Source organism: Myodes glareolus, chromosome 11 (genome assembly GCF_982192425.1).
Source record: "Myodes glareolus chromosome 11, mMyoGla1.1, whole genome shotgun sequence".
Classification (NCBI taxonomy): Eukaryota; Metazoa; Chordata; class Mammalia; order Rodentia; family Cricetidae; genus Myodes; species Myodes glareolus.
This window is the reverse complement of record NC_142036.1, coordinates 16,116,032-16,143,853: the sequence shown is the minus strand read 5'-3', so window position 1 is coordinate 16,143,853 and position 27,822 is coordinate 16,116,032. Positions and strand designations below refer to the sequence as shown.

The 27,822-nt window shown below is 39.8% G+C and overlaps 1 protein-coding gene across 1 annotated transcript in view; it reads left to right on the top strand.

Annotated features, from left to right (window-relative positions):
* Rcor1 (REST corepressor 1) overlaps positions 1–27,822 on the top strand; it is a 90,537-nt gene that overhangs the window by 49,963 nt on the left and 12,752 nt on the right. The window contains exons 4-8 of the mRNA XM_085697965.2: positions 14,728–14,780; positions 19,403–19,564; positions 20,974–21,092; positions 23,119–23,197; positions 24,674–24,868. Coding sequence (XP_085554091.1) covers positions 14,728–14,780; positions 19,403–19,564; positions 20,974–21,092; positions 23,119–23,197; positions 24,674–24,868 — 608 coding nt within the window. The remainder of the gene's footprint in view (positions 1–14,727; positions 14,781–19,402; positions 19,565–20,973; positions 21,093–23,118; positions 23,198–24,673; positions 24,869–27,822) is intronic.

Sequence of the window (27,822 nt, the reverse complement as noted above, 5' to 3'; positions counted from 1 at the left end):
AGAAAAGAAAAAAAACTGGGTGGTGGCAGTGCATGCCTTTAATCCCAGCACGCAGGAGGCAGACACAGGTGGATCTCTATGATTTCAAGGCTAGCCTGGTCTACAGAACGAGCAGGAGGAGAACAGCTAGGGCAGTTACACAGAGAAACCCTGTCTCAGAGAGAGAGAGGAGAGGAGAGGAGAAGAAAAGAAAAGCTGCTCTAGAATGACAGGTCCTGAGTTCAATTCCCAGCAAACTATCCATATACACTTACAGCCTACCCTGCTGTAAAAATCTTGCATCTATAGAGTTGAGGTGCATCTGCACTAATACATTATCACCACTCAGAGTATGTTGACAGAGCTCTCTGCTGTGTTGTATATGATTGTTGTTCAAAATAGTTTCACTGGGCTAAGAATCCTTTTTTCTTTTCATCCCAAACTCAGGGCAACTGTTGACTTTTTATTGTCTCCATAGATTTGTCTTTTCTAGAATGTTATTGAGCTGTATTACCAGTATAGCTTTTTAAGATCGATTTTGTTTGTTCTCCTCCCCCATACCTACCCCTTTCTCCCAAGACAGAGTTCTTCTGTGTAACTGATTGACCTGGAATTCACTCTTTAGACCAGGCTGGCCTTTAACTCTGAGATTGGCCTGCCCCTGCCTCCCAAGTGTTGGGATTAAAGGTGTGTGCAGTACCAGTTCTGGGTGTTTTTTGCTACTTACACAGTAGTATTTTCATTCCCTCTTCCCAGCATAAATTTATTCTCTTAGGTAAGTCCATTGCATGTGTAGTTTACTACCATAATGTCTTCTTGGGGTTGTTTTGAGTGAATTTTTTTTTCTGTGAGGTTAGTTTTTATTCATATTTTTTGGCGGCAGTTTTACATGTTTAGTAGTGTTTCCAGTAGTAAAGGCTCTGGGAAGTTTGTACTTCAGTGGCAATGAGGAAATGAACATTTTTCCCCCTACCTTTTCTTATCGGATGTTTTTAGTCTCATAGGTAGTTAGTTGTCAATTTAGGTCTAGTTCTTAGGTCTCTAGACTACATTTACTGCACACATCTGCTTTCATGTGCTGCTTTGGTTAATCAAGTATAATTAAGTGTTTAAAACATTACTAATATTTCACAAGTTGCTTTGGGTTATGTCTAAGTAAAAATGATTCAGTGGGAGATGCAGCCTGTGGGATGTTGAGGAAATGTGCCTTGTAGAGACACAGTTGGGGAAGAATAAATAATTTTTAGTGGCATAAACAAGAACCACAGAGTTAAAACACAACTCCATTAATGAACATATTACTTGAGAAACAGTGGTTTGATATGTAAGGGACAAAGCGTGAGTGTCATTTACAGTTTGCCACGGTGTAGTGAGAATTAAAGAGCAGCAGCTTGCAAGACTTAAATGCTCACTAATTGGAAGAAGGGTATTTGAGCCTTAACCTATTTGGCACCAGGTATCTCCTGTATTCACTCAGTTGTGATGATTTCCTTGATCACCAGAAGTGCCTCTTCCTAGTGGAATGACTCTCAGTGTTTTAGAGAATAGTTGAAATGTAAGTAGGAGTTTGCTAGCTGGACAAAGGGAGAGGAGGGCATTTGTATCTGGGATTGAGACAGAAATACAGTGCTTAATTTGAAGACCGTCTTGTCTGAGACACGCTGTCTTTGAGACAGTGAGAAGAAAAACAGACGGGAAGCAAGCAGATGTTGATATGAGATGAGCAAGGTCAATCAGTGTCTAAAAGCCCTTGCTGAGTAAAGTTGACTACCTGAGTTCAATCCCTTTAGGCGGATATTTCTGTCCTTCCTGCCAGCTCCCAGATCACGACACAGAGACTTATTAATTACAAAAGCTTGACTAATAGCTTAGGCTTTTCTTAACTAGTTCTTATAATTTAAATTAACCCATATTTTTATTGATCTACCTTCTACCACGTGGCTTTTACCTCTATTCCATTTTGTGTGTCTAAACAGCTCCAGGTCTGTCTGTGGCTCCTGACAATGGCACCCTTCTTCCCAAGGTTCTCTCTTTCTGGCTCTTCCACCTATACCTCCTGACTAGCTAATGGCCTTTTAGCTTTTTATTAAACCAATCAGAAAACACCTTGGCAAAGATACATCTTTACAGTGTACCAAAAGATTATTTTACACCAAATCTCTGGATACCACAGTGTAAGGACAGAATGACAAACTCATAGACAATGTACTCTGACCTCCACAAACATGTTGCAACTTGAGCACATACACATATACTCACAGTAATAGTAGTGATGAAAGGTAGGGGTGGATGAGAGATCCCTTAAAGAATTTTAAGCTAGAAGTGATAGTCATTACCATCAGAAAGTTCCTGATGGCTTGTGATTTAGAAAAGAAATAGGTACTTAGGAGTAACCCATGTTGTTGAAGGTCAGAGAGGTGGTAGCTCTAATCCTGCCAGTACCTAGGATGCAAGGTTAAAGTTCAAGAGGTCAAACGTGTAGTGCTAGGAGCCTTTGAACTTTTCAGAAGTGGAGACCACATGATTGTGGATTGGGTAGGTGTTCCTTGACATAACTCCTGCGTACGTTCCTTTTATACCATGCCGCTCTCTGTGTACTCTTTACCCATTTCTGGGCATCATCCTTACACTTTTGGCTACCCAGTCTTCCAGACTTGTTAATTCCCACAGGGTTTCCCACCCCACCCCCGAGTTCCTCTTTGTTGGCATGTTTCATACTGCTCCTGTGCTTGCATGCAAACCCATCAAGGTTTGGATTTGGCCTGTGCAAGCAAGATAGATGCATTAGTAACATTAAGTTCTCAAAGATCTGTGCACACAGCACACCAAAAAGACTTGAGTTCTTTTTGTTTGTTTGTTTTGTTTTTTTTTGGGGGGGGGGACAAGGTTTCTCTGTGTAACAGCCCTAGCTGTCCTGGAACTCGCTTTAGCCTCCTGAGTGCTGGGATTAAAGGCCACCGCCCATGTGCCACCACTGCCCAGCAAGACTTGAGTTCTTTAAGTGTACACAGTTTGCCATATTCTAGGCTCATTCTGGTGCTTACTGACTTAGGCGAAGCAAAATATACCAGAGCAATCAGTCATGAAGGACTATTTCTTGGGCAGGACATCTTAGGAGCAAGACTAGGCTAAGGGTGTTTTTTATTTTTTTTTTATTCTTTTTATTTATTTTTTTTTAAATTGCATTTTGGGATGAAGAGTTGGGTTAGTGGTTAAGAGTTCTTGTAGTGGACCTGGGTTTGATTTTCATCATCCACATGGCAGCTCATAACAGTCAGCAACTTCAGTTCCAGAGGATCTGATACCATTTTCTGGTTTCCATGCTACAATACCTACATGGTGCACAGACATACATTCAGAGAAAACACCCATACATATAAAATAAAGTTGTTGTTTTTTTTAAAAAAAGATTTATTTATTTTATTTTACCTGTATGGGTATTTTGCCTGCATGCATATATATGTTCACCACATGCATGCCCTGGTGCCATGGATCCCCTGGAAATGGAGTTACAGACAGTTGTGGGCTGCCATAATGGTGCTGGGGATTGAACCTGTGTCCTCTAGAGGAACAGCCAGTGCTCCTAACCATGGAACCATTTCTCCAGCCCCTAATATAAGTTTTTAAAAGATTTCATTTGTGTCTGCACCATAACACTCATGTGGTGGTCAGAGATAGCTTCTGGGAATTGGTTCTCTTTTACCACGTGAGTTCTGAGTGTTGAACTCTGGTTTTCAGTCTCGATAACTATCCCTCTCACCTACTGAGCTGGTTCACAGCTCTCCTTTGCATGAGCTCCACCCCCTTTCTTTCTGGCTGGGTCACCCAAAATTCTAGTTTGCCTGAAAGTCACAATGCAGTTCAGACTGGTTTTGAACTCACAACGGCCTACCTCTGCCTTCCTAGTGCTGGGATAAAAGGGATGTGCCACCAGACTCAGCCTCCTCTTTTGTTTTGTATTTTTTCATTTTTTATTCTTTTTAAGATAGGGTTTGAAAGAGATGAACTGGAATTTGGACTTGTTGAGACGTAGCTCCTGAAGAGGTGTTTTCCAGGGAAGGCTGCTGCACCATTGGTAGATCTTAATAAAGTGGCTTTGTACTGTTTGAGATTCGTCACAGACAGATGGTGCTACTCACTGTGCGTTATGCATTTTGTAGTATATGCATCTGGGTATGCTTATGTGGCAATTTGAGTATTTGACTGCATTTTTAGAAATTTATAAAAATGAGGAAAAACTGGTACAGTTTTAAGGAACATAAATCTTGTGAATAATATAGTCAGAGTTGAAAATAATTGACTCTCAAGGACAGCCATACAGGATGGTGAAATTTAAAATACTCATGCTAAATAAATGAGGAGTTTTTAGTGCTAACTTCCTTGCTTATTAGCACCTCTCTGCACTTTCAGTACACATGTCATTTTTTGATAAGAGTATCTAATAGGTTGGAGAGGTGGCAGACTATTCAACAGATTATTAAAACTTCTTTAATCCAAAAAAAACCAACTGTTAACCTCAAAATACTTTATATTGGTATAGATTTTGGTTTATTGGTACAAATTTAAGATAAATTTTATTATACTATATGTACATTTCTACTCTTGTTTATGCAGCTCATTTAAAAATGTAATGTATAGTTAAGAAATACAAATTAAAAATCATCTGTAATAGTAACTTAATCATGTTAGGTTTTCTAGATATGCAGAGTTATATTTCAGATGGATAGGTATTCATCAGACACTTCAAAGACCTACAGAATATCGCATTTAAAACGTTTTAAGAGCTTAGACTTTTCTCGACAGTGAGAAATGTCTGCTCCTGGCAGCACCAATTACTTCAAGAGGATGATGGGCATTGAAGAAGCTCCTTATGGAGTTTGCTTTCAATGTGGCAAATATAACCATTTAGGGCAAGAAACTGCTCTTGTTTGGACTGCTTGACAATATGCTGTATAAACTGGACATGCAGGACCCACAGGAAAATGACTGCTGAACTTGTCAAAACAAGATGAGACAGTCATTGAGGGTTCCTGCTTCATGCCAAAATATCCTGCCAGATATTTTGCAAGACACAGAAGAAAATGACTTGACAAACTGCCAATATAGGTGGAACTGTCTTTCAAATTTCCTGCTTCATTGAAAAATCTGCCAGATACTATGGTTCTGTAGGCTGTAGATAGATGCCCCAACATTACAGAAGAACTTTGGGTAACTGTCTAGGCAGTGAGATATCTCTGTTATTTCTAGAGTTTTGAAAGTTGCTTACAATGCCCTTTCCAGTTACTTATATAATAAATAGCCTTCTGGGGCCTTTGATGAAGTTAAAAACTAGATACTTATAATTTTCCTTAATTATGTTAAAAAATAAATTAGATATGAAACTTTAGGCTGACAAAGATAGGATAGATGATAGAATATTTTCTTTAATTTTGTCAAATACAAAAGACTAAATATTATAACTAGTTCTTGGTTGATAGCCATTTTGTTTTATGTAATTTTACGATGTTAAAGTTAAAACCGTTTTAATTAGACAGAAAAGGGGAGTGATGCAGAATGACCTTCTATATGCTGTGGATATGGTTAATAAAGAAGCTGATTTGGTCAGTAGGCAGGTAGAATAGAGCCAGGCAGGAAATCCAAGCAAAAAAGATAAAGGGAAAAAGAAGGCCGAGTAAGAGAATTGTCAGGAGCTGCCAGAGAAGCAAGATGTGAGGTAACACCACAGCCATGTGGCAGTACATAGATTAATAAAAATGGGTTAATTTTAGATATAAAAACTAGTTAGTAATAAGTCTGAGCATTAGTCTAAACAGTTTATAATTAATATAAGCCTCTGTGTGTTTATTTGGGACTGAACTACTGCAGGACCAGGTGGGACAGAAACTTCCAACTACGTCTTCTGTTCTTGCAGGGGACTTGAGTTTGATTCCCAGCACCTACAAAGACTCCCAACCATCCATATGATGGATGTTATGATCTCGAAAGGTCACACCAGATGAATAAGTGGTGCACATACACACATGTAGCCAAAATACTCATATACATAAATCATAAAAAGTCATCCTGTTGCATTACACATTTTCTGAACTATTTATAGTGTTGAATATTTTTTAATGATTTATTTTTATTTATATGTGGGGACTTGGAGGCCAAAAGATGTCAGATTCCCTGAAGATGGAGGTACAGGTGGTTATGAGCATACCTACATGTGTGCTGGAAACCTAACTCAGGTTCTCTGGAAAAGTAGCGAATGCCCCTAACCATGGAGTCATATCTCCAAACCCATAGTATGTTTGCCATTCTAAATTTCTTTCTTTCTTTCTTTTTTCCTTTTTTTTGTTTGTTTTGGTTTTGGTTTTGGTTTTGGTTTTTCAAGATAGGGTTTCTCTGTAGCTTTGGAGCCTGTCCTGGAACCAGCTCTTATAGCCCAGGCTGGCCTCGAACTCACATAGATCCACCTGCCTCTGCCTCCCAAGTGCTGGGATTAAAGGCATGGGCCACCGCTGCCCGGCTACCATTATAAATTTCTGCATAAATACACTGTAAATCTATACCCACTATCTAGATACATTTTGAATAGTTTCTATTCAAGATATCCCAGTGGCTTTCTAGTTCCTAACATGTTTTAAATTGGAAGCTAAAAGTTGCAACATGACCCTGAGTTGTGTAACTAGTATTTGCCCTTGTGACCCTATTTAGAGTACTCTCATTAGTGCCTTCTTAGTTACTTTGTCTGGAGTACAAGTATTCTTCTCCCAGGTGTCCAGTTCCTTAGGTGAGACTACCAGAGAGGTCTTTAACACCCTATGAAATAGGAACCACTCACCGTCTTACCTCACTTGATTTCCTTCCGTCTTATTACCCAACATACTGTTTATTTTATGCTCCTCTGTACTGTAAGACTGAATGTAGAAGTTTGTTATGTTTGATCTGTTTGTTTAATTCACCACATACCCCTTTGGTATGTGGTGAGTAAATGTGCAGTATCAGTTGAAGAAAGAAATAGGAGGAGTGTGAAAATTCCTCAGCATACAGTTGCAAATTCAGGGTTTTTATCTGTATGCAGCTTGGATCATCTGGAGTCTTCTAATTTCCTTGTGGTCATCAGTTTACTCAATAAATAATTTTTGTTCCTGCTTATGATGTACTAGGTACATAACCTGACAGCCCTGCTTAAATGTGGCTTTCGTTGATGGGAAACTGCCTTGTGAGTGTTGGAATGTACCCAGTACGGTTCTGGTTCCTAATATATGCTCTAGAAGAGCTGGCTAGAATGGACAAAGCTTATTGATCAGAGCTGAGTGCAGTGCTGAGTTAAGACTCTCTGACATGTCTGGCTTCTTTTGCCTCTACTCATTATTATGTCTTACCTTCTTTTCTCTACATTTGAATCTCATCTGGCTAGTTAGAATTTGTTTATTCTTTCTGCCAACTTAGGAAAGTTACTTTAAGTTTTCACGGCGGACATTACTACAGAAACATTCTTTGACCTGTCTTTGTGTTTCATTTGTTTAGCCGAGAAGTCAGTGCCAAATAATTTTCTAGAGTGTCAGATTAGCTTACCACTGGTACCAGAAAAGACAGAAAAAAGGAATTTACTCCTTCTCTGGTGTTATTGCTCCTTCTCTGTTATTTACTCCTTCTCTGGTGTTATTTATACATTGTAGATAGTCTAATGGGCATAACATTGTTGTTCATACCCAGGAATTATACTACTTTTGTTAGGTATGATAATGACTTTCTGTTTTATAAAATGTACTTTTTTTTTAAAGCATGCATATGTAGGGATGAAATTAACTGAAATTTATTTTTAAATTAATCAACTATAAAGCAATTTGGGTTCAACTAGCCAGATTGTGAACACAGATTAAAGTATTGTCAATAATTTAATTTACTTACTTTTTTGTGAACCACAGAAAATATCCTATGATAGTAAATACCACTTAATATTTAAGAGATTGGGTTTTAAGATGTGAAAGTTACTCTCCAATGGTTTTGGGGGAAATTACATACTTACATACAAGTTTTTTTATTATTATTAAAAATAATTGATGACCTAGTGTTGGTAGCAACAAGGACATATGCCTTTAATCCCAGCTCTTGGGAGACAGAAGCAGATGGATCTCTGTGAGTTCAAGGCCAGCCTAATCTGTAGAGTGAGTTCTGGGACAGCCAGGCTACACAAAGAAACCCTGTCTTGAAAAATACACCCCTCAAAAAAAAAAAAGAGATAATTCTTCATCCTACCATATGGACATTTTTTGTTTGGGGAGATGCTGTGACGCACAAATGCTAACCACCTCCCACCCCACTGTGTGACTGCTAACCACTGTTAGTTTGCTTTCTAATCTCTATTCTGTGATGCTGTGAACTATGGTATCGCTCCATAATTTTTAAACTCTCATTTTCCTGCCATTAAAAATGGAAGTAGGTGCTTAGTAGTGGTGGCACACACCCACACCTTTAATGTCAGGCATATCTCTGAGTTCGAGGCCAGAATAGAGCAAGTTCCAAGACAGCCAGGGCTACACGCAGAGAAACCCTGTCTTAGTGTAGGAGTGGGGAATGAAATATGCTAGGTGTAGTCATTCAGGCCTGTAATCCCAGAACCCTGGAAGCTAAAGCATGGGAATCAAGATTTTGAGGTCAACTTGGCTACGTAATGAGACTTTATCTCGAAGGAAAACAAAACAAAAAATGGAAGCTGGGCATAGTGGCTCATGCCTGTAATCCCTGCAAACCAGAAGGCAGAGGCAAGAAGATTAATGTGAGTTTATGGCCAGCCTGCCTGGTCTATATGGGTAAATTCCAGGCTAGCCTGAATGATAAAGTGAAATTCTGCCTCAAACAACAATAAGTAAATCTCACACAGACAATACTCTACCACCAACAAAAAACGAAGATGTGAATTTTGGACTGTTATAATCGTTCGTCCTGTAGCCCAATTTACTTAGCCAGTTTTTTTCTCAAACACTTAGTTTCTTTTCTTTCTTTTTTTCTGGTTTCCTTACTCTAAATAACACATGTAAAGTTGAAAGCATGGTGTCTTACCCCTGTGGGAAAGGACTTCCTTCATTCTGAAGACTAGGCTGCCTAGAGAAGTATATTCATAGATCCTTCTTTGGTACTTGAGGCAATTATAGTCAATTGAGTTATTTCTCTCTTCAGCTGTAAGGAGAATTCCAGAAGGCCCCAGATCACATCTGCAGGAGCAGCACTAGCCACAAAGTAGACCTGAAAGATCTGCTGAAAGATCCAGTGTACAGTAGACTAGTTTATTCTACACTGTCTTGCTGCAGCCTGCTCTGTAAGCTCTGTAAGACCCTTTTCTCTAGCACTGTCCACTTAGAGGGCCTATACTGCATGAAGAAAAAAATCCCTTCAAGATATTCTTAACTCTGTCCCCAGAAGGATCAGTCCTAGAGAGGAAGTGACTTGGGAGAAGCATGTGGCAGAACTTCCTGTGTGATACAGCTTGTTTCCCTCACTGTCCTGCCACAGCTTAAAGACAGATAAGCCACTCAAGGTACTGGGATTTAGAGACCAAAAACAAGCCTTTTGATTGACACTGTCCTCCATAGGTGGCCTTGAAATGAGTCCTTTTTTTTTTTTTTTTTTTTTTTAAGGCAGTCTCTATCCGTGGGAAAAAAAGTTCGGGGCATTAATATACATTAGGTACTGAAGGTGTAACTCAGTGGTAGAGAATTAATCTCATATAGGAAAGATCTGGATTCAGTTCTGAACACTGAGGAAAGCAGCTTAAAAAGTACGTTTCTTACCTAGAAATGCAGCTCAATGGGAAAACACTTGCCTAGCATGCATGAAACTGCAGGTTTGATTTCTAGCACTGCAAAAAGGAAATGTTTACGACAATTCATAGTTGTTTACATTTGATTATTCTAACACTCTATGAAGGACTGAAGAAAAGTCTCATTCTTGTCCTGTAGTTGAACAAAGGAGTTCAACTATCAGGTCCTTAGCTGAAGCCAAAGCCTTTGACTTGGTTGGGGTCTAGGACTCTCTGTTATAATCAGCTATGAGAAGTAGATACATGATCAGCCTATCTTCCTCTCTGCCTTTCCGTAACCCTCCTTTTCTTTCTGTTATGATTATACAGATCTTGATTCTTTCCTTTGGATTATAGTGTACATAGCCAAGTACGAATTGAAATCATTAAGATTGCCTTGAGTATTCTACTCCTTGCTGAGGGACAAGTAAAGTAAGTTAACTTGATGTGGAAGAGTTAGAGGAGTGTTGTAGCTTAACATTAGATTTCTGTTTGTTAGTTTGCTTGTTTTTGTTTTTGAGATAGTTTCTCACCATGTAGCTTTGTTTGGTCTGGAACTTACTATGTAGACCAGACTGGCCTCAGACTCAGAGATTCACTTGTCTCCTTAGAGGTTAAAGGTGTTCACCACACTCAGCCCTAGTCTGCTTACTCTTACACTGATAAATGGAAACTTGAGTTCTAGAAAAGAGGACAGAATTATTCCAGTTATGCAGTAAGTTGATGTAAGACACAGCAGTGTGGTTTAGATCAGAATAAAACATAACATGCATGGCTTTGTATGGAGTAGTCATCTGTTTTGTTTCTGATATTGTATTTACTGGGTATCCAGGGAGGGATATTCCATGCAGTGGGATTTTGTTTTATAAGACCAGACTAAGAAATAGCGCTGTTCGTCTGACTCGTATTGTCATGTCCCTGTCAACCCCCACCTTTTACCCTTCAAGTGTTAGCTGTAATATTGTCTGTGTCCACCAGGTGGCAGAACTGCTGTATGTAAATGTTCCGTTTGCTTGTGTAAGTCTTAGGGACAACTTCTTTAAATAATTAATAAAAGGAGATGCCATGGTATTTATCATACTCTGTTGTGCTGGGAATTGAACCCAGAACCTTATGCACGCTGGACATAGCACTCGATTGAGCAACATCTCCATTCTTACTACATTTGTAAAAAATGTTTGGAGTGCTCAGTTTGTGCTGTGAGAGAAATTGCTGTCATGCTTCCTTTGCAGTATCTAGTGCCATTGCAAATCTTGACTGTATTTTTAAAGCTCCATTAAGGCCATAAGCTATGTCCTCAACCTGCCTCATGGTGTCAGCCTATTACTCTTTGGATTTTCCGAATCTCTGCAGTGTCTGGGGGAGGGAAGGGTGAATTAAGGTTACCATAGCAGTTTTCATCTGCATCTTTTGTCCTTTGCAATTACATTTCAAGTTCTTACTACTTGATACTAAAGACTTGTTTTATTAAATTAAAAACATTAATTAAAAAACAAAGCTTAACACCAGCCATTTTCTATTACTTGTCCTCAGCTTCTATCAAATTCTTCTGATCATGACTATATTTTCTTACTCTGTTCAGGCTACAGCAAAATAAGTGAGTTTCCCAACCCCTAAAAAGCCATCGGTTAATATACTCTGTTTTACAATCACGATGCTACATATCTGTGACCATTACAAATAATATCAGATGGCTTTCCATGTTTGTTTTGATAGTAATTATCAAACAAACAATTGTACTGTGCTGTAATAGCTTTACTTTTGAGCATAGTGAGTTCGCCCACTGGCTGATTCTAATGCTTCTGACCTGCAGGCTGGTGTCAGTCTAGCAATCAAAGGCAGTCTCCTCTCAAGAGTGAGCAGGATGCACTGGGGAAGGCTGCAGTAGTATGTGTGCCTGCAGCAGGGAATTGTGCTGCTGTTTTCTTAAGCTTTGTGACCTTTGTAAATGGTCCTGACCTGGTCCCCTGGTTCCTCTGCACAGGACTCACTCACTCCCACACTGAAATGAGCTCTCTGTAAGCTTTGGACAGAATCAGAGATTATTGTGACTGAGACACAGTATTGAAGAGGACCTGGTGACACTTGCCTTTAATCCCAGCATTCAGGAGGCAGAGGTAGGCGTCTATCTATGAGTTCAAGGCCAGCCAGAACAGGTCTGCAGAGTGAGTTCTAGGACAGCCAGAACTGTTACACAGAGAAGGTATTGGAAAAGTCTTCCGAGTCCTCGTCTTTTAGAGTATGGGGAAACCTGTGCTTCTCTTTTCATATTTCATCTACTTTAAGCACCTGTTACCTTTTGTTTTTATGAGAGCAGAGTTGACTTTCTTAGGTGGAAAACTTCTTTTCACTTCAGTTAACCATGAGGGAATTTTTGAATAATGCACACCTCCTCTCTCATTACTTTGTCTGCTGTCCTGTGCAGAATAGGGTGGTGGTAGGTGTCCATTTCTCTCAGAGAGAAGTGAGGACCAGGTCTGGTGGGAGAACACAAAGAAGTGAAGCCTATCAAAAGCAATATTTGTCCAATGTCTTAGAATATTTCAAAAAGAGTAGACACCCATGGGCTATGTTCCCAGTTAGACGATCTGACTTTGCTAGGGAGAGTTGATATTTGGTGTCAAAAGCAAAATCACAATTGGGATTTCTGAGTTTGAGGCCAGCCTGGTTTACATAGCAAGTTCCAAGACAACCAGGGCTACACAGAGAGACCCATCACAAATAAAAAAAAATAAAATTAAATTTTAAAAAAAAAGGAAAGAAAAAAGTCAATGAAACAAAAGAAGCAAAGGCAGTCTTGGCTATTAATCTTTTAATGGGCAAGCAGGGAGAGAGGAAGACTTGAGAGAGATGACAAAAGGATGTCTTGAGAGGAAGACAAAGGAGATGGGCTCCCTGTAAGATCCCAGAGAGGCAGAATAGCAAAATAGCTGATTAGTGAGCAGGATAGCAGAGGAACTTCACTCTCGTGTAGTTAGCACTGGCTGCTCTCTGGGTGCACTACCTTGTACAGCTCCTTTTTAAACAAGTGTGGAGGTCAGAGGATGACGACGCAGTTGATTCTCTCCTCCTACCATGTGAATCCAAGAGTTAAACTCATTTTGTCAGAATTGGTAGCAGGTGATCTCTGAGCCACTTTGCAAAGCCCCTATTTTAACTTTTGTGGGGGGAGTGGTGGAGTTGAGGCAAGGTTTTATCTCTAGCTGTCCTGTAACTCACTCTGTAGACCAGGTTGGCTTCAAACTCACAGAGATCCATCCACCTTCCTCTGCCTCCTGAGTGCTGGAATTAAAAGGTGTGTGCCACCACCACCCTGCCTCCTACTTTAATTTTTTAAAGTCCAGTCTTTCGGGCACCACTCCTAAAGGTAAGTCCAAATGATTGTAACCAATAACTTTTATTAAACACTAGGAACACAGAAGTTGCTAAAGAAGCATTGAAGTAAGACATTGTGGGTCCAGACACTGCTGTAGAGCTTTTGCCTAAAGTTGAAGGCCCACCTTGACCCTGTTGCAATCAAGCAATATCAGTAGAGACAGAGCCTGGTTTGGATCTTGATGCTCTGTGAGCACACCTAACTTTTGCTGCCTTTGCCTTTCGGGATAGATACCACTAGCATTAACTTAGCAAACTGTCTCAGCTTTGTTAGATTTCAAGGATAATGGCTAAAAATGTCTACAGACTGGTACAGAACAGGTTTTTTCATGGATGTTTGTAGTGAGGGGCTGGCTTGTTGGGGTTTCTGTCCCGCCTGGTACCCCACAGCCGGCATACCCCAAGGAAAATTACACACAGGACTCTATAAGGTTATAAACTGATTGGCCCATTAGGTCAGGCTTCTTATTAGTCCTTATAACTTTTGTTACCCCATTATCCTTATCTACGTTAGCCACATGGCTCAGTACCTTTCTCAGTGTGGCAGCTCACATGTTGCCTCTTTGGTGGCCTGGGCAGGAATGCAGAGGAAGCTTCCTGCTTCCCGGAGTATTCCTATTCTCATCGCCCCGCCTCCACTTCCTGTCTGGTTGACCCACCTATACTTCCTGCCTGGCCAATCAGCATTTTATTGAAATACATGATTGACAGAATACAGATAATTCTCCCGCACCAGATGTTAAGGCTCCACATGTTAACTTATTCATCACAAGCTCCAGAGCACTAGGTAGATACACCAAAATGACTCTCCTCCCCCCCCCCCCCAGACAGGGTTTCCCTATGTAACAGTCCTAGCTGTCCTGGAACTAGCTCTTGTAGACCAGGATGGCCTTGAACTCACAGAGATCCGCCTGCCTCTGCCTCCCAAGAGCTGGGATTAAAAGCAGGAGCCACTGCCACCACCCTGCCAAAATGACTGTCTTAAAGTGGCTGTGATAGTTGGTTTTAGCGAGGCAGTTTGGTCACTCTAATGAGATGCGGTCTCAGATAAACAAAAAAGAGTAGCTATAATATGTTTTTTAATTACAAAATATTTATTATTTGTGTGTGTGTGTGTGTGTGTGTGTGTGTGTGTGTGTGTTGTTTGTATGCCATATATGTGGGTATTATTGCAGAGACCAGAAGAGGGAGCCAGATCCCTATTGTCCCCAAGTTGGAGTTACAGGCAGTTGTTAGTCATCTGGGTGCTGAGAATCAAACTCCTATAGAAGAGTAGCTGGTACTATTAACTACTGAGCTGTCTCTTCAGCTTGTCCTATTTTCTTTTACACCCAATAAGTTTCTAAATCCTGGAAAATACAAGTGGAAGCAGAGTGTTCATATTCTCATTGTGTGGAAATAGGTTCATATTTGTATATATTCATTTGGTCTTGTCTCTGGGGGATTGAGATCCACACTAGGGTTGTTTTCTATGATGCTGCCTTTTATTTCCACTTGAGCATGACAGGTTTTAAAAGAGACTTGTCAGCTCTGGCGAGTGTAAACTTGATGTCCTCAGGCTGCTCACTATTGTCCTCTTTTTCCAGTGGACGAGTACATCGCTATCGCCAAAGAGAAGCACGGGTACAACATGGAGCAGGTAAAAGCATGTTTGCTACTGATCCCTTGAGTATTTTCTTCTGTGTGCTGAGTGGGCGTATGGTAGCAGATACCAGCTAGTTTGGTTTTCTCATTGGAATGTGTGATTGGTTTCCCATCCTGGTTGTATAATGTCTATGATATGTGATTGTATAATGACTTATGGTACTACGCTCAGACATGTTGCTTACACTATCCAACAGAAACTGACTGGATAATTTGAGGTATTCAGCTAGGGTTCAGTTAAGCTGAATGTCTAACTTTGTTTCCCATTGCAGACACTTTGTATGGTGGGGTAAATGATAGTGACCTCTGAAAATGTTTGCCTTCTTTGATTTCAGCCATAGTGTTTTGTCTTGGGCTGTTTGTGTTCTCTCTTTATAATAGAGTTGGAAACATCTCCAGCCCATCTCCTGACAAGAACCATAAGACATCTTAAGGTGAACATACATGAGTCTAACAAGGGAGGGGAAAAGCACACACAGACTGGCTTCTAGAGCCAGTTTCTCAGTGAGCTCAAACAGCATATAACAAGTTAGCAACTTGTATATTTCAGCATAGTGGGAAGCTCCTGTTAACAACTGTTGGTACATTTGATCTGTAAAGACATAGAGCTTCGAATTGTTCCCACCCATAGAAAGGTAATAGCTGTCCACACCTCACCTGTAGCTCTACTTTAAGCACCTGCACATGTATTCTGGCAGCAACTTGCATGTAGTTTGTAGGAACTAGAGTACACAAACATACCCTGTCTTCCATGTGAAAATCTGTGATGAACACTTGATCTTTGAGATATGATGTATTACTGTTCTGATTACAAAAGCTAGGCAAAGGAGCCGGTGGCCATTGTGCTCAACCTTGCTGCTGTTGAGCTCTTCTCCCAGCTGAAGTGACTGAGGAAGTAAAGGGGCCTCAACTTCTTGCTCTCTGCGCTTTTCATTTGCGAGGGGTAGACATTAAAGATGAAGACAATCAAATGGAGCAACATGTGAGGAGAAAATTAGAGAGATGCTGTCCATGTCCAAGGAAAGAAATATGCTCAGAAAAGATCTAAGAAATAACACTTGGCTGGGTGGTGATGACACACACCTTTAATCCCAGCACTCGGGAGGCAGAGGCAGGCGGATCTCTGAGAGTTTGAGGCCAGCCTGGTCTACAAGAGCTAGTTCCAGGACAGCTAAGACTGTTACACAGGGAAACCCTGTCTCGAAACAAACAAAAAAATACCGCACCTTGGGCTGGCTGATTCTTGGCACACAGACAGATCGCAACTATAAAAAAAAAAAAAGTAACAAAATCACCACAGGGGAAGGAAGCATCTGTTCGCCATTGCTAATGCATGATTAAGTCCAGATGTCCAGTTTCTGACAGAAATCACAACGCATACATCAAAGCAGGAAAGTATGGTGACTGGATAAAAAGCCTTTTGTGAGTTTTCCTGAGGAGGCATGATCTTGTCCTTTCACCCCAGTTAAAACACCAATGACAGAGCACAGCACAGTTCCCACCAAGCTTGTGTAGTGAGCCAGTGAGCTTGCTGAGGTTATTTGCAGGAGCATGAACTTGCTAGTTTCATGAACTTTATCTTGACAAAAACCAACTGAGGAAGGATGATTTTTATTTTAGCTCGAGATTTCAGGTAACAGTCCATTGTGTAGAGGAGTCAGGATGGGAACTTTTGACAGCTATTCCCGTCATCCACAGTAAGGATCAGACAGAAATGAGTGTGCAAGCTTGCGTGCATGCTTGTTTATGCTCAGCTGGATTTCTCCACTTAGGATCCCTGCTTAGGGTATGGCACTGCCCACAGTGTGCTTGGGGTTCCCACATCAGGTAGCTAAAGCAATCCCCCACACAGGCAAACCACAGACCAACCCAGTGTAGAAAAATCCCTCCCTGAGATTCTCTTCTCAGGTAAATCTAGATTGTGTCAAGTTGACATTTAAAACAAGCCATCATTATTACAGGTGACTCAGAGGCGGTTGCATCACTGAAAAGCCCATAAGTGACAGCTCACAAAAACTGCATCTCTGGAGCTCCCGGAATAATTTCCAGGCAGCTTTACAGGTCACAGTCTTCTCTCCCTAGTAATCCTTACTATGCACATAACCTGGAATGTGGATGAGGATGCTTGTTAATCTTGTAACGTTTAGGAACTTCCTAAAACTTCTAAGTCTTATTTACTTCTCACAACTCAAGGAGGCTTTCTTTAGGATAGAACTTTAAATTTTGAGAAATTGATGCAAAGAAAGACCTGATGTCAAATCTCTTACACACACAAACACACACACACACACACACACACACACACACACACACAACACACTAACTGGTACCAGGGATAATCCCAGAACTTTGAACATGCTTGGCAAATGCTCTATCACTGAACTGCATCCCTTAAGTCTCAAGTCTTACCTCAAGACTTTAAAGTAGTTATCTTACAAATGCTAAAGAGGCCAATTTTGGCCAGGCAGTGGTGGCGCATGCCTTTAATCCCAGCACTCAGGAGGCAGAGACCTCTGTAAATTTGAGGCCAGCCTGGTCTACAAGAGCTACTTCCAGGACAAGCTCCAAAGCTATAGAGAAACACTATCTTGAAAAACAAAACAAAAGAAAACAAAAGGCCATTTTGAATAGGCAGATCAATGAATTTGAACATAGGGCAATTTGTTTTACTGTTTGTGGTACTGGAAGGTGGAAGATCAGGACATCCTGCATGCTAAAAAAGTATTTTACTACTGAACTATACCCCTATCCCAAGAAAACTTAAACTTACTGAGTAAGGGTAGGGGAGGTGAACAAGAATGAACAGTACCTAGGAGTCCTGTGGGACATCTTCGAGGAGAAATAATGTAAGTAATTTAGAAATTTCAGGAGAAGATGGAGGGAAGGAATGGGGAGAGACTTTGAAGGGAGGAGGAAGGGTAGAACCTCCTGAAGTTGATAATGTACCCAAAAATAACTCAACATACTTCACAATGAACTCACCCCCACCAAGATTCAGTATGAGACATTCAAAAAAGCCAAAGATGCAAGAAAAAAGCCATTGGTGACATGCAAGAGATCACCGGTAAGGTTATCAGATTTGTCATCAGGAATTTTGGAGTTCCAAAGACAGTGAGTGATCTGATGTATTTGAAGTGGTAAGAAAAAAATCAAAAACTTTCAACCAAGAATTGTCTGTTTAGATCAGATAGATGTTCAACTCCATGGAGGGAACACATGCCTAGCATACACAGGATCCTGTGTTCGCTCAGATGGGGCTATAGAAAAAGGAAAGAGAAAAAGAGTCCTATACCTGATAGAACTTCAAAAACAAAAAGAGGGACTGGTGAGATGGCTCAGTTGAGTAAGGGTATTTGTCACCATGTTTGATGACCTGAGTCCACATGCTGGAAGGAGAGAGTCTGCTCATGCTAATTGTCCTCTGTCATCCGCATGAGTTCTTCGGCATGCATGCACATGTGCACACAAATGAACCTGCATGTGCACACACCCAACTAATTTTGTTTTGTTTTTTTGTTTTCTGAGACAAGGTTTCTCTGTGTAGTCCTAACTGTCGTGGATCTAGCTCTTGTCGACCAGGCCGGCCTTAAATTCACAGAGATCCACCTGTCTCTGCCTCCTGAGTGCTGGGATTAAAGGCGTGCACCACCACTGCCCAACTAAATAAATTTTTTAATTAAGACATTTCCAGATCATAAAATGAAATAAAATAAAGGACTCGCCATGTCCTCTCTACTAAATTTTTTCTTCAAGAATGCTGTAGGAAACCTGTAGGAGAAATAGGATATTAGATAGTATTCAGAGCCAGATGAAGGGATAAGACTGGAATTAAGATAACAAGCTGGGTAAAGCCAGTATCAGTATCATTACCTTAGTGTTCCTAACTCTGCATTTTCCAAGTAGCTTAAGTAATTTATTTAAAACAAAGTTAGCTTCCCCCTTTTTTTTAAGCATATGATATAGAAAGATAGAATTCTGTCATTTCTACAACTGAAAGGGATGAAATTACTGTAAAAGAAGCTTGTTTTTTTTTTATTTTGTTGAAGCTATTCATATAAAAATTCAAATCCAAATCTCATAACTTGAGAATGTTTAATGTGATCCCTGTGATAAAAAAGAATAGCTAGAAACCTGTGGACCCGGCGCTTGGGAGACTGAGTCAGAAGGATTGGGAGTTTGAAGCAAGCACAGACTTCATCAGGAGAATCTTGAAAGGACAGAAATGCTAGTTTTCCACTTTTTTTTGAAACACTGACTAGTCAGAATCCTAGGCAGTTGGTTGCTGGGGCCTGGAACAGAGGTGATAGAGGGAAGAGAGCTACTGTTGAGCCAGCAATGTTTGCTTCACAAGATGAGTCTTGGGAATCGGTATTATACAGTACTGTGCATGTTTTCAGTACCATTGAGCTGTGTGCTGAAAGGAGCTTCGAATTATATATACTAGGTGTTAACATGTATCTTCACAGAACTGGGATGGAGTTGATGCCTGAAACTTCACAGTGTTATATGCGGCAGTCTTCTTTCTCACTTATCTGATATAAACATGCTGATCTCATTCCCATTTTAATATTTCCTTTATTTGTTTGTTCTAAAATTTCACTAATAACATTTTTCTAGGCTCTTGGGATGCTTTTTTGGCATAAGCATAATATTGAAAAATCATTGGCCGATTTGCCCAACTTCACCCCCTTTCCTGATGAATGGACTGTGGAAGATAAAGTCTTATTTGAACAAGCTTTTAGTTTTCATGGGAAAACTTTTCACAGAATCCAGCAAATGGTAAGCAGATTTCTTTGATAGTTTTTTGTTTGTTTGTTTGTTTGTTTTCGCTTTTTATATCTTAGAGTATATGTGGGATAGGGCTATCATCAACTTCAAACATCTGGTTTATTATTTGTTTGTTTTATATGTGTGGGTGTTATTGCTTGCGTGTATGTCTACATATCACTTGTGTGTCTGTTGCTCTCCGAGACCAGAGAGGACATCAGGTTCCTGGAATGAGAAACATTTGTGAACTGACATCTGGGTGCTGGGAATTGAACCCAGGCCTTTTGAAAGAGCAGCCAGTTCTTAACCACTGACCTCCCTCTCCAGCAAATATCTCCTTTTGAATAAAGTTCCTTTGGACAAAGCAGCTTACTGCAGTGCTCTTAAAACATTCACTGCTCTGTAGCTCAGCAATTAGGTATAGAGCGAAGCATTCTCTCCTTCAAGTTTATAGTCTACACCTCCACGTCATCATTCAACCCTATAACTGCAGTCCTCACAAGGTTAAGCCAACAGAAAAGGATCTTTGTCTGTCTGTGGAAGATTTGCATATTTTTTCCTTTTCAGAAAGCTATTGATACACTCCAGGCTAATATTTACTCATGCTTGCATTGAATGTTAAAATGAATTTGTAAACGTTAAACCTTAAACCTGGAGCTGGAGAGATGGCTCAGAGTTTTCTTCACTTGGTCATGAAGACCAAAATTTAGATCCTAGAACCCACATAACAAGCTAGGCATTTTATACATATCTGTAACTACAGCCCCGATGGGGGAGGTCACAGATTTGCTGGGGCTTGCTATCTCAGCGTGGCTGGGCATGGTAGTCTGCACCTTTAATCCCAGCATTTGAAGGCAGAGGCAGATGGAACTCTCTGAATTTAAGGCCAGCCTGAAAAAAAAAAGAAAATGTCATATTTTGAAAAATGCAAAACAAGCTAATTGTTTTTGCTGTTTTTTTTGTAGTTCTAACTCTGTTATGGGTTTTCCTTTTTTCATACATAAAATATTTCATACATAAAAATATTCAATATTGAAAGCATAAAATACAATGTGAAACTCCACAACTTTAGTTCTGACTGAATGGTTGCTCTAACTGCAAAGAAGTTCATTGAAGTGTATGGTTTTGAGTCTGGTTAATTTTACTGTGTGATTTTTGTTGTTGTTGTTGCAACCTTTTTATGATAATGTTTAAGATAAATTTTTAAAAAGGAAATGCATTTTAAGAGGATTTTTTTACATTCCATACATTTCATTTTTTTTTTTTTCCAAGACAGGGTTTCTCTGTAGCCCTGACTGCCCTGGAACTCATTATGTAGACCAGGCTGGCCTCAAACTTGCATACATTTTAAATCTTTATGTCCTAAACACATTTTATTAGTACGAACTTCACATGTACACCAACTTGCTTTTTGCATTTAGCTTCCTGATAAGTCCATAGCAAGTCTGGTGAAGTTTTACTACTCTTGGAAGAAAACAAGAACTAAAACCAGCGTGATGGATCGTCATGCTCGGAAGCAAAAACGGGAGAGAGAAGAGAGGTGAGTGCGCTGCTCAGGATGTCATCTGAGCATTTGGTTCTAAGAGCTGGGAGGACAGAGAGGACAGGTAGTATGACAGGGTTTCCCCTGTCCCAGAACTCACACAGTGTCTTCAGTTACCTGCCTCTGAGATACTGTAGATATGAAAGTCCCTCTGTAGATCTCTGTTCTGCAGTCGGTGAACTTTTAACATGTTCCTTCGTTCCCCTTAAAGGTGACACCCTTAATTAAAAGGGGTTTTTGTTGTTGTTTCATGGGCCAGATGTTTTTATTTTATGTATAGGCTATGATAACAAAAGTCATTTGGCCTGTGCTTCTGTTTAACTTGCTATAAAAGGAAGAAAAACAATTTAGATTTTTATATCTGTTCCTTACGTTGTTGCTGTAGCAGAAGCAACTCCAGGAAGAGGAGAGCAGAGATGGTGGCAGGAGCCTGAGGCAGCTCATGTCCACCTTGTTAGTTAGCCCACAGATGGTGTCGCCATAGTCACAGTATATAATTTCCCTTTGATCAACCTGATGTAGAGAATCTCCTCGTGAGTCTAGATTTTCCTGTCAACTGGAAAATGAGTATTGACCAGTACAGTCCTTCTGCCCTTGACTATCTGTGTCTGATGTAACAAAATCAGTTCATTATCTCTTAGAAGGAAGGGTATTGGTTTGTTGTTGCTATTAGTTTTGATCTCTCTTTCTCACACACGTGCACGTTCTTGCTCTCTCTCTCTCTCTCTCTCTCTCTCTCTCGCTCGCTCGCTCGCTCGCTCTCTCTCTCTTTTTCTCAGCTTCGCAGTGCTAGGGTGCTGAACCTAGCACTCTACACATTGCTAGGACTCTACCCCTGAGCCTGCCTCCCAGCCTGGACATTCATTGTAAGGATAACTCATTAAGCTGTAGGAAGGAAGGATGTATCTTACCTCGTGCTTCCTCAGTTTCCTTACAGCAGAGAGCAGTGAAGACGGCTGGTGGTTTGGGAGGAGGGCAGCATGGAATTGGGGCTCCCCTGGGAAGGATTCCTGAGACACAGTGTGAGGTTGGCACTGAAGACATTGTGTTCTGCCCTACTACTCTCCTGGTTTTAACTGGGCAAATTAGGATAACTGCTTGACGTCTGAGAGACTCAATTATCTCATTTTTAAAGATGGAGTTCTTTACTACCTCAGGCAAAAAGCATTTGAAGTACCATGCCAATGTATTTATAAAACTTAATTTGAAAATATCAATTATACAAGCCACTAAAAGCCATGAGTAGAGAGCTTGAGCATGGACATTTTTTCTTTGTTGCCCAGTCTGTTTGCAGTGCAGTGGAAATTCACACTGCATAGCTTTCAGTGTTGTCAGGAGATCTTTCCTGGCCTTGCAGTAAATAACTATGAGGAAAAGTAGATGCTTTCTGCATTTGATAATTTAGCTAAAAATTTAAAACACTTGACAAATACAGAGGAACAATATTTTATTTAGAGTTGATTCTGGTAATTAGAAACAAGCTAGTAGTTCTTCATCACTTAGACTAAAACAGTGCTTCTCGATCTGTGGGTCGCAACCCCTTTTTGGTTAGGGGCAAACAACCCTTTCATAGGGGTCACCTAATTCCATCCTGCATATCAGTTATTTACATAATGATTCATAACAGTATCAAAATTACAGTTATAAAGTAGCAAGGAACTATATTAAAGGGTTACAGCTTTAGAAAAGTTGAGAAACACTGCCCTAAAAGAACTACAAGGTTGGGATTCTATATGAATTGTAAAAAAAATGTTCATCCTAGCAGTCTTTAGATATATAGAACAATTTTAAAATAAATTTTTGTTTTGTTTTGTTTTTGATTTGGTTCCTGTGTGAAGCCCTAGCTGTCCTGGAACTTGCTTTGTAGATCACGCTAGCCTCAAACTCAAGAGGTCTGCCCGTCTCTGTCTCCCAAGTGCTGATATCAAAGGCGTGTACCACCTCACCTGGCTATTTGTTATGTTTTTATGTGAAATAGAGTTAATACAGAATAAACTTTCAGTAATTTGTTCTTATCTTCCAGTGAGGATGAACTGGAAGAAACAAATGGAAGTAACCCCATTGACATTGAGATTGATCCAAATAAGGAAAGCAAAAAGGAGGTATATTTCTCCCTATTTCTCATAGGCAATAAATGTCATAACTAGTTCTACCAGTGTCTCCTGTCTCTTGTGCAGTAGTGTATTATGTGCTGAGTCCAAAGGTTCAGATGGAACTTTATAGATAGTCCTTGCTACTGTGAACAGTACTGAATTAATGGGTCATATATCTAAATATTTGTACACTATTTTCCATTAAAATAATTCCTGAAAGTTGAACTGTTGCCTCAGTGTATCCTATATGCATATTATAGCTTCTTAAGGTAGACTCACTGAAGTAGGGTTCATGCTCTTTTATGGATGACAGGTCTTCTCAGGGAGTCATGGAAGTCCCTGAATAACATGGTCCTTGGGGCTAATAGAGTGAGATTGTTTGGAGAGTGAAGTGTATTTGGGGTTCTGCTTTGTTTTGGTATATTGTTATTTGTTAGGTTTTTCAATACCACATTTTAAATGAACAATTTTTTGTAATTTTGCCATATTTTGTAATTCTTTTTTATGTGGCACGAGTTCTAACTGAAAAAGAAAATAGGTTAAATCTTAGTTTAGGTGTAAATGTCATTAAAACACATGTGACCAACAGGTAATCTTTATGAAATAGCATAATGCTACACAGAATATAGTTTATTGTTTACTCATATTATTTATTACCACATATTTAAGGAATTTCTATTACCATCATTGTTTGATTATGTTTCATTATTTCATTTTAGTCTTTTAAAATATAAAGCAAAAGGTTTTCTAAGTGTTTGGCTTTATCCTTGAGTATTATCCGTCTCCCCACCTCCCCCCGGTATACTCTTTTTTTTTTTTTTTTTGAGACAAGGTCTGCTATAACCCAGGTTGGTTCCAGCCTTAATAAGTAACTGAGACTGACCTTGAAATTCTGATTCTCCTGCCTACCAAATTTTGGAATTACAGATATGTCTCCACCCATGCCCAACTTAAAAATCTTATGTTTAAATAATACCTGTAAGACAGTCCTTTTGTCACCAAGATTTTGTATTTTTTTGTTACTGAAGGTTTTGTTATTAGAGAAAGTACTCAAAAAGAGCACATTTGTAGGGAAAATTATGTAAGTCAATCCAAAAACTAAATTGTATATATCCTAATGGAAAGGTTAACGACTTCCCCTCCCCATCCCCCCACATCCACCATAGGTGATCTGTGTCATGCAGTCTGATTTGCTGGAGATCAGAGTACTCACTTATCCGCATGTCATATAAAGAACTCCAGGGTCACAAAGCTTGTAAGAAAACACAATTGTTTTTTCTTTCCTTGTGTTGCTTATTATCAGAGGCCTGAAGTAGAAAAGAGTGTTCCATGAAGTGAAGTGTCCACAGATAGCTTCCCCTTAGGGTACTCAGATAAGAATGGTGATTGTTTTAGGTTGTTTGGGACCATGTTAAAGACATACACTACTATCCATTTGACATTTTTGTTTATTAATTTTATTTACCAAATATGTGTATCATACAGGTACCCCCTACTGAGACAGTTCCTCAGGTCAAAAAAGAAAAGCATAGTACACAAGCTAAAAATAGAGCAAAAAGGAAACCTCCAAAAGGAATGTTTCTTTCCCAAGAAGATGTGGAGGCTGTGTCTGCTAATGCTACTGCTGCAACCACGGTGCTGAGACAGCTGGACATGGAGCTGGTCTCCATCAAACGACAGGTACCTGCCAGCCTGGCTTGGTGAAAAGTTGGTTTGCACACTAGAATGTCCTCACTATTTATGCAGGCCTTCCAGTCTTAGAGATGTCAGAAGAACATTTCATTTCTCTTTTAAAAATATATGTTTATTAGCATTAAGGTGATATGTGTGGAGGTCAGAAACAGCTTTGGGGGATTATTCTCTGCTTCTGCCTTGTCGTGGAGTCTGGGGATTGAACTCAGGTTGCCAGGCTCGCATGGCAACTGCTTTTACTTGCTGATCCTCTCTTAATGCATCACCAAGAACATTTTATTTCCAAGGATTTAGGCAGAATATTTTGAGTACGGCCCTTCTCTTTTAAATATTACTTTTAAATTGAGCTATTTTATAGAGAGAAATGTATATGACATTTATATAAATTAAATTATATAATTTATATAAATTAAAACAGTTGGTGTGTGTGTGTGTGTGTGTGTGTATACACCGATGATTTTTACAGCATCAACCCACTCAATTAACCTGTCTGGGCCAGGACGTGGAACATTTTCTTTAGTACCCCTTCACCACTATTCTCTTCAAGCCTCGGAAGTTCCATTGTGCCCCTCATTCCTGACCCACCTCCCAGGAGAGGACCACTCTTACAATGATTGGGTTTTGTTGTGGTTGTTGTTTTGGGGTTTTGTTTTGTTTCAAGGCAGGGTTTTTTTAATGTAGCTCTGGTTGTCCTAGATTTCACTTTGTAGACCAGGATGCCCTCAAACTCAGAGATCCTCCTGCCTCTGCCTCCAAGTGCTGGGATTAAAGGTTTATGCCACTACTGTATGGCTAGGTTGTGTGTGTGCCAGTTACCTTGGTTTCCTTCCTTCCTTCCTTCCTTCCTTCCTTCCTTCCTTCCTTCCTTCCTTCCTTCCTTCCTTCCTTCCTTCCTTCCTTCCTTCCTATTATTTTAGTTATTTTTTCTTTTCCAGAGCTGAGGAGAGAACCCAGGGAAGCACTAGAAAAGCACTCACCACTGAGCTAAACCACCAACCCCTACTATTCTGAAGCACAGAGTCTTCACTGAGGCTTGTAGTGTGGTCAGTGGTAGAGCACTTGCTCAGTGTGTGGGAACCTTGGGTGTGGTTTCCACCATCATCAAAAGAACCTTCACAGATTGTTTCAGTCTACTTTTTTACATTATCAAAAAATAAGCCTAATTGTAATTTTTATGTGTAAGATGTGCCTGTGTTTTATAAAGCAGTTACTTTTGATCTATTCTTTTTCTTTGCTATGTAAATAGCCTACTAGCAATACATTATACTATGGTAAGCATTTGGGTTGTTTCTATTTGGGGCCATTATACAAACTATTATCATGAATGTTATGTATCTGGTGCATTATGCATGTGTCTCTGTAGAGCACATTTCTGTTGGATTCCATAAGAGTAGAACTGACAGATCATATGTTCAGGGAAAATAGTCTTGTCAGTGTATATGTATTTTGGTTGTACCATACCAGCATTTCCCACCTACAGTACACTTTGGACTAACTTGTGTGTTACAGGTGAAACCTCCCTAACCTCTCCTCACATGTACACCTTCACCCTACTAGTTATGACAACAGAAATATCCCCTGGCATTGTTGAATCTCCTCAGGGTGACACAGTTGTCTCTGTTGATAATGGCAGTTGTCTTTAAATTGTGGCCTTTCTCCTGTGCATTGTGATGAGGTCTCCTTAGGCTTTGTTGACATGTTTACCTTATTAGTTATTGGTTGGCCCTTGGACTGTCCTCTTTTTATAGTATGTCTGCCCAGTCTTTGTCCTTGGTCTTTTACTGGACTGTTGATGTTTGAATGATTGAGGCCTCAAATTTACCATGTTCCTGTCTCTGCCTCTATATTTCCTTATTGAATTTTTTATCAGGTTGTGAGTTGTTTCCTACCTGTCTCATTAGATCATTTACCACTCTGTGTCCTGTCCTTCCACTCTCTTAATGGCATTTTCTGAAATTCATTAGTACAGGTTCTCACTCTTTCCCTCAGGTTGGTAGTTTTAAGTCCTGGTCAAAACCTTCCCCAGGGCCTGGAGAGCTGACTCAGGGGTTAAGAACACTTGTTCTTACATAGAACATGAGTTTGATTCCCAGCGCCAACAATGATAGCTAACAACCATCTGTAACTCCAGTTTCTGGGGAACCAGTGAATCAAGGGAATCTTCTGACCTTCACTGACACCAGCCATGTACAAGATGCAGAGACAGGCCAAACACCTACACACGTAAAACAAAAATAAAGAAAGCTTTTTAAAATGAACCTTTCTCCAGGTGGTGAAGGTTTGTTGAGTATCATCTTAGCATCATTGTTTTAGCTTTTGCATTTTGATTTTTGGTCTGCTCAGAAATGTGTTCCTGGGTGTGTTGTTACATGTGAGTGTTTCAGTATGGGCATCTATTTCACAAGATACTTTTTACTGAGAAGGCTTTCAGGCCTTTGTTTAAAAACAGACAGGTCTGATTTTGTGTTCTTTGTTCTGTTGTTCGTCCTTCACAAATGCATCGTGCCCTGATGTGTGTTTTATAAATTTGTTTGTGTAGCAGTAAAGTTTCCTAGGTCCTAATTGTTCTTGGCCCTTTGTATTCCCATATCAAATTTGTATCACTTTTCAGTTTTAGGGAAAATTTCAGGAAAAAAGAAGTTCTACTAGAATTTTGATTGGGATTTTATTAATAGCTATCAAATTAATATCTTTATTGGGTTTTCTGTTGAGTAGAAATGGTATGTCCCTTCACCTATACAGATCTTTAATTTTTTTATGTTGTGTCATTTTTTTATATGCAAGGCTTAGAATTATTTCAAGATATTTGGTACATTTTGGAGTATTCTTATAATAGAAGTTTTTTGGTGGGAATAGGTTTGTGATGGGAGTTGTGCTGGAGATTTCACACAAAGGCAAGTACTCTACCACTAGCCATATAGCTGGTTAGTGGATACTATTTT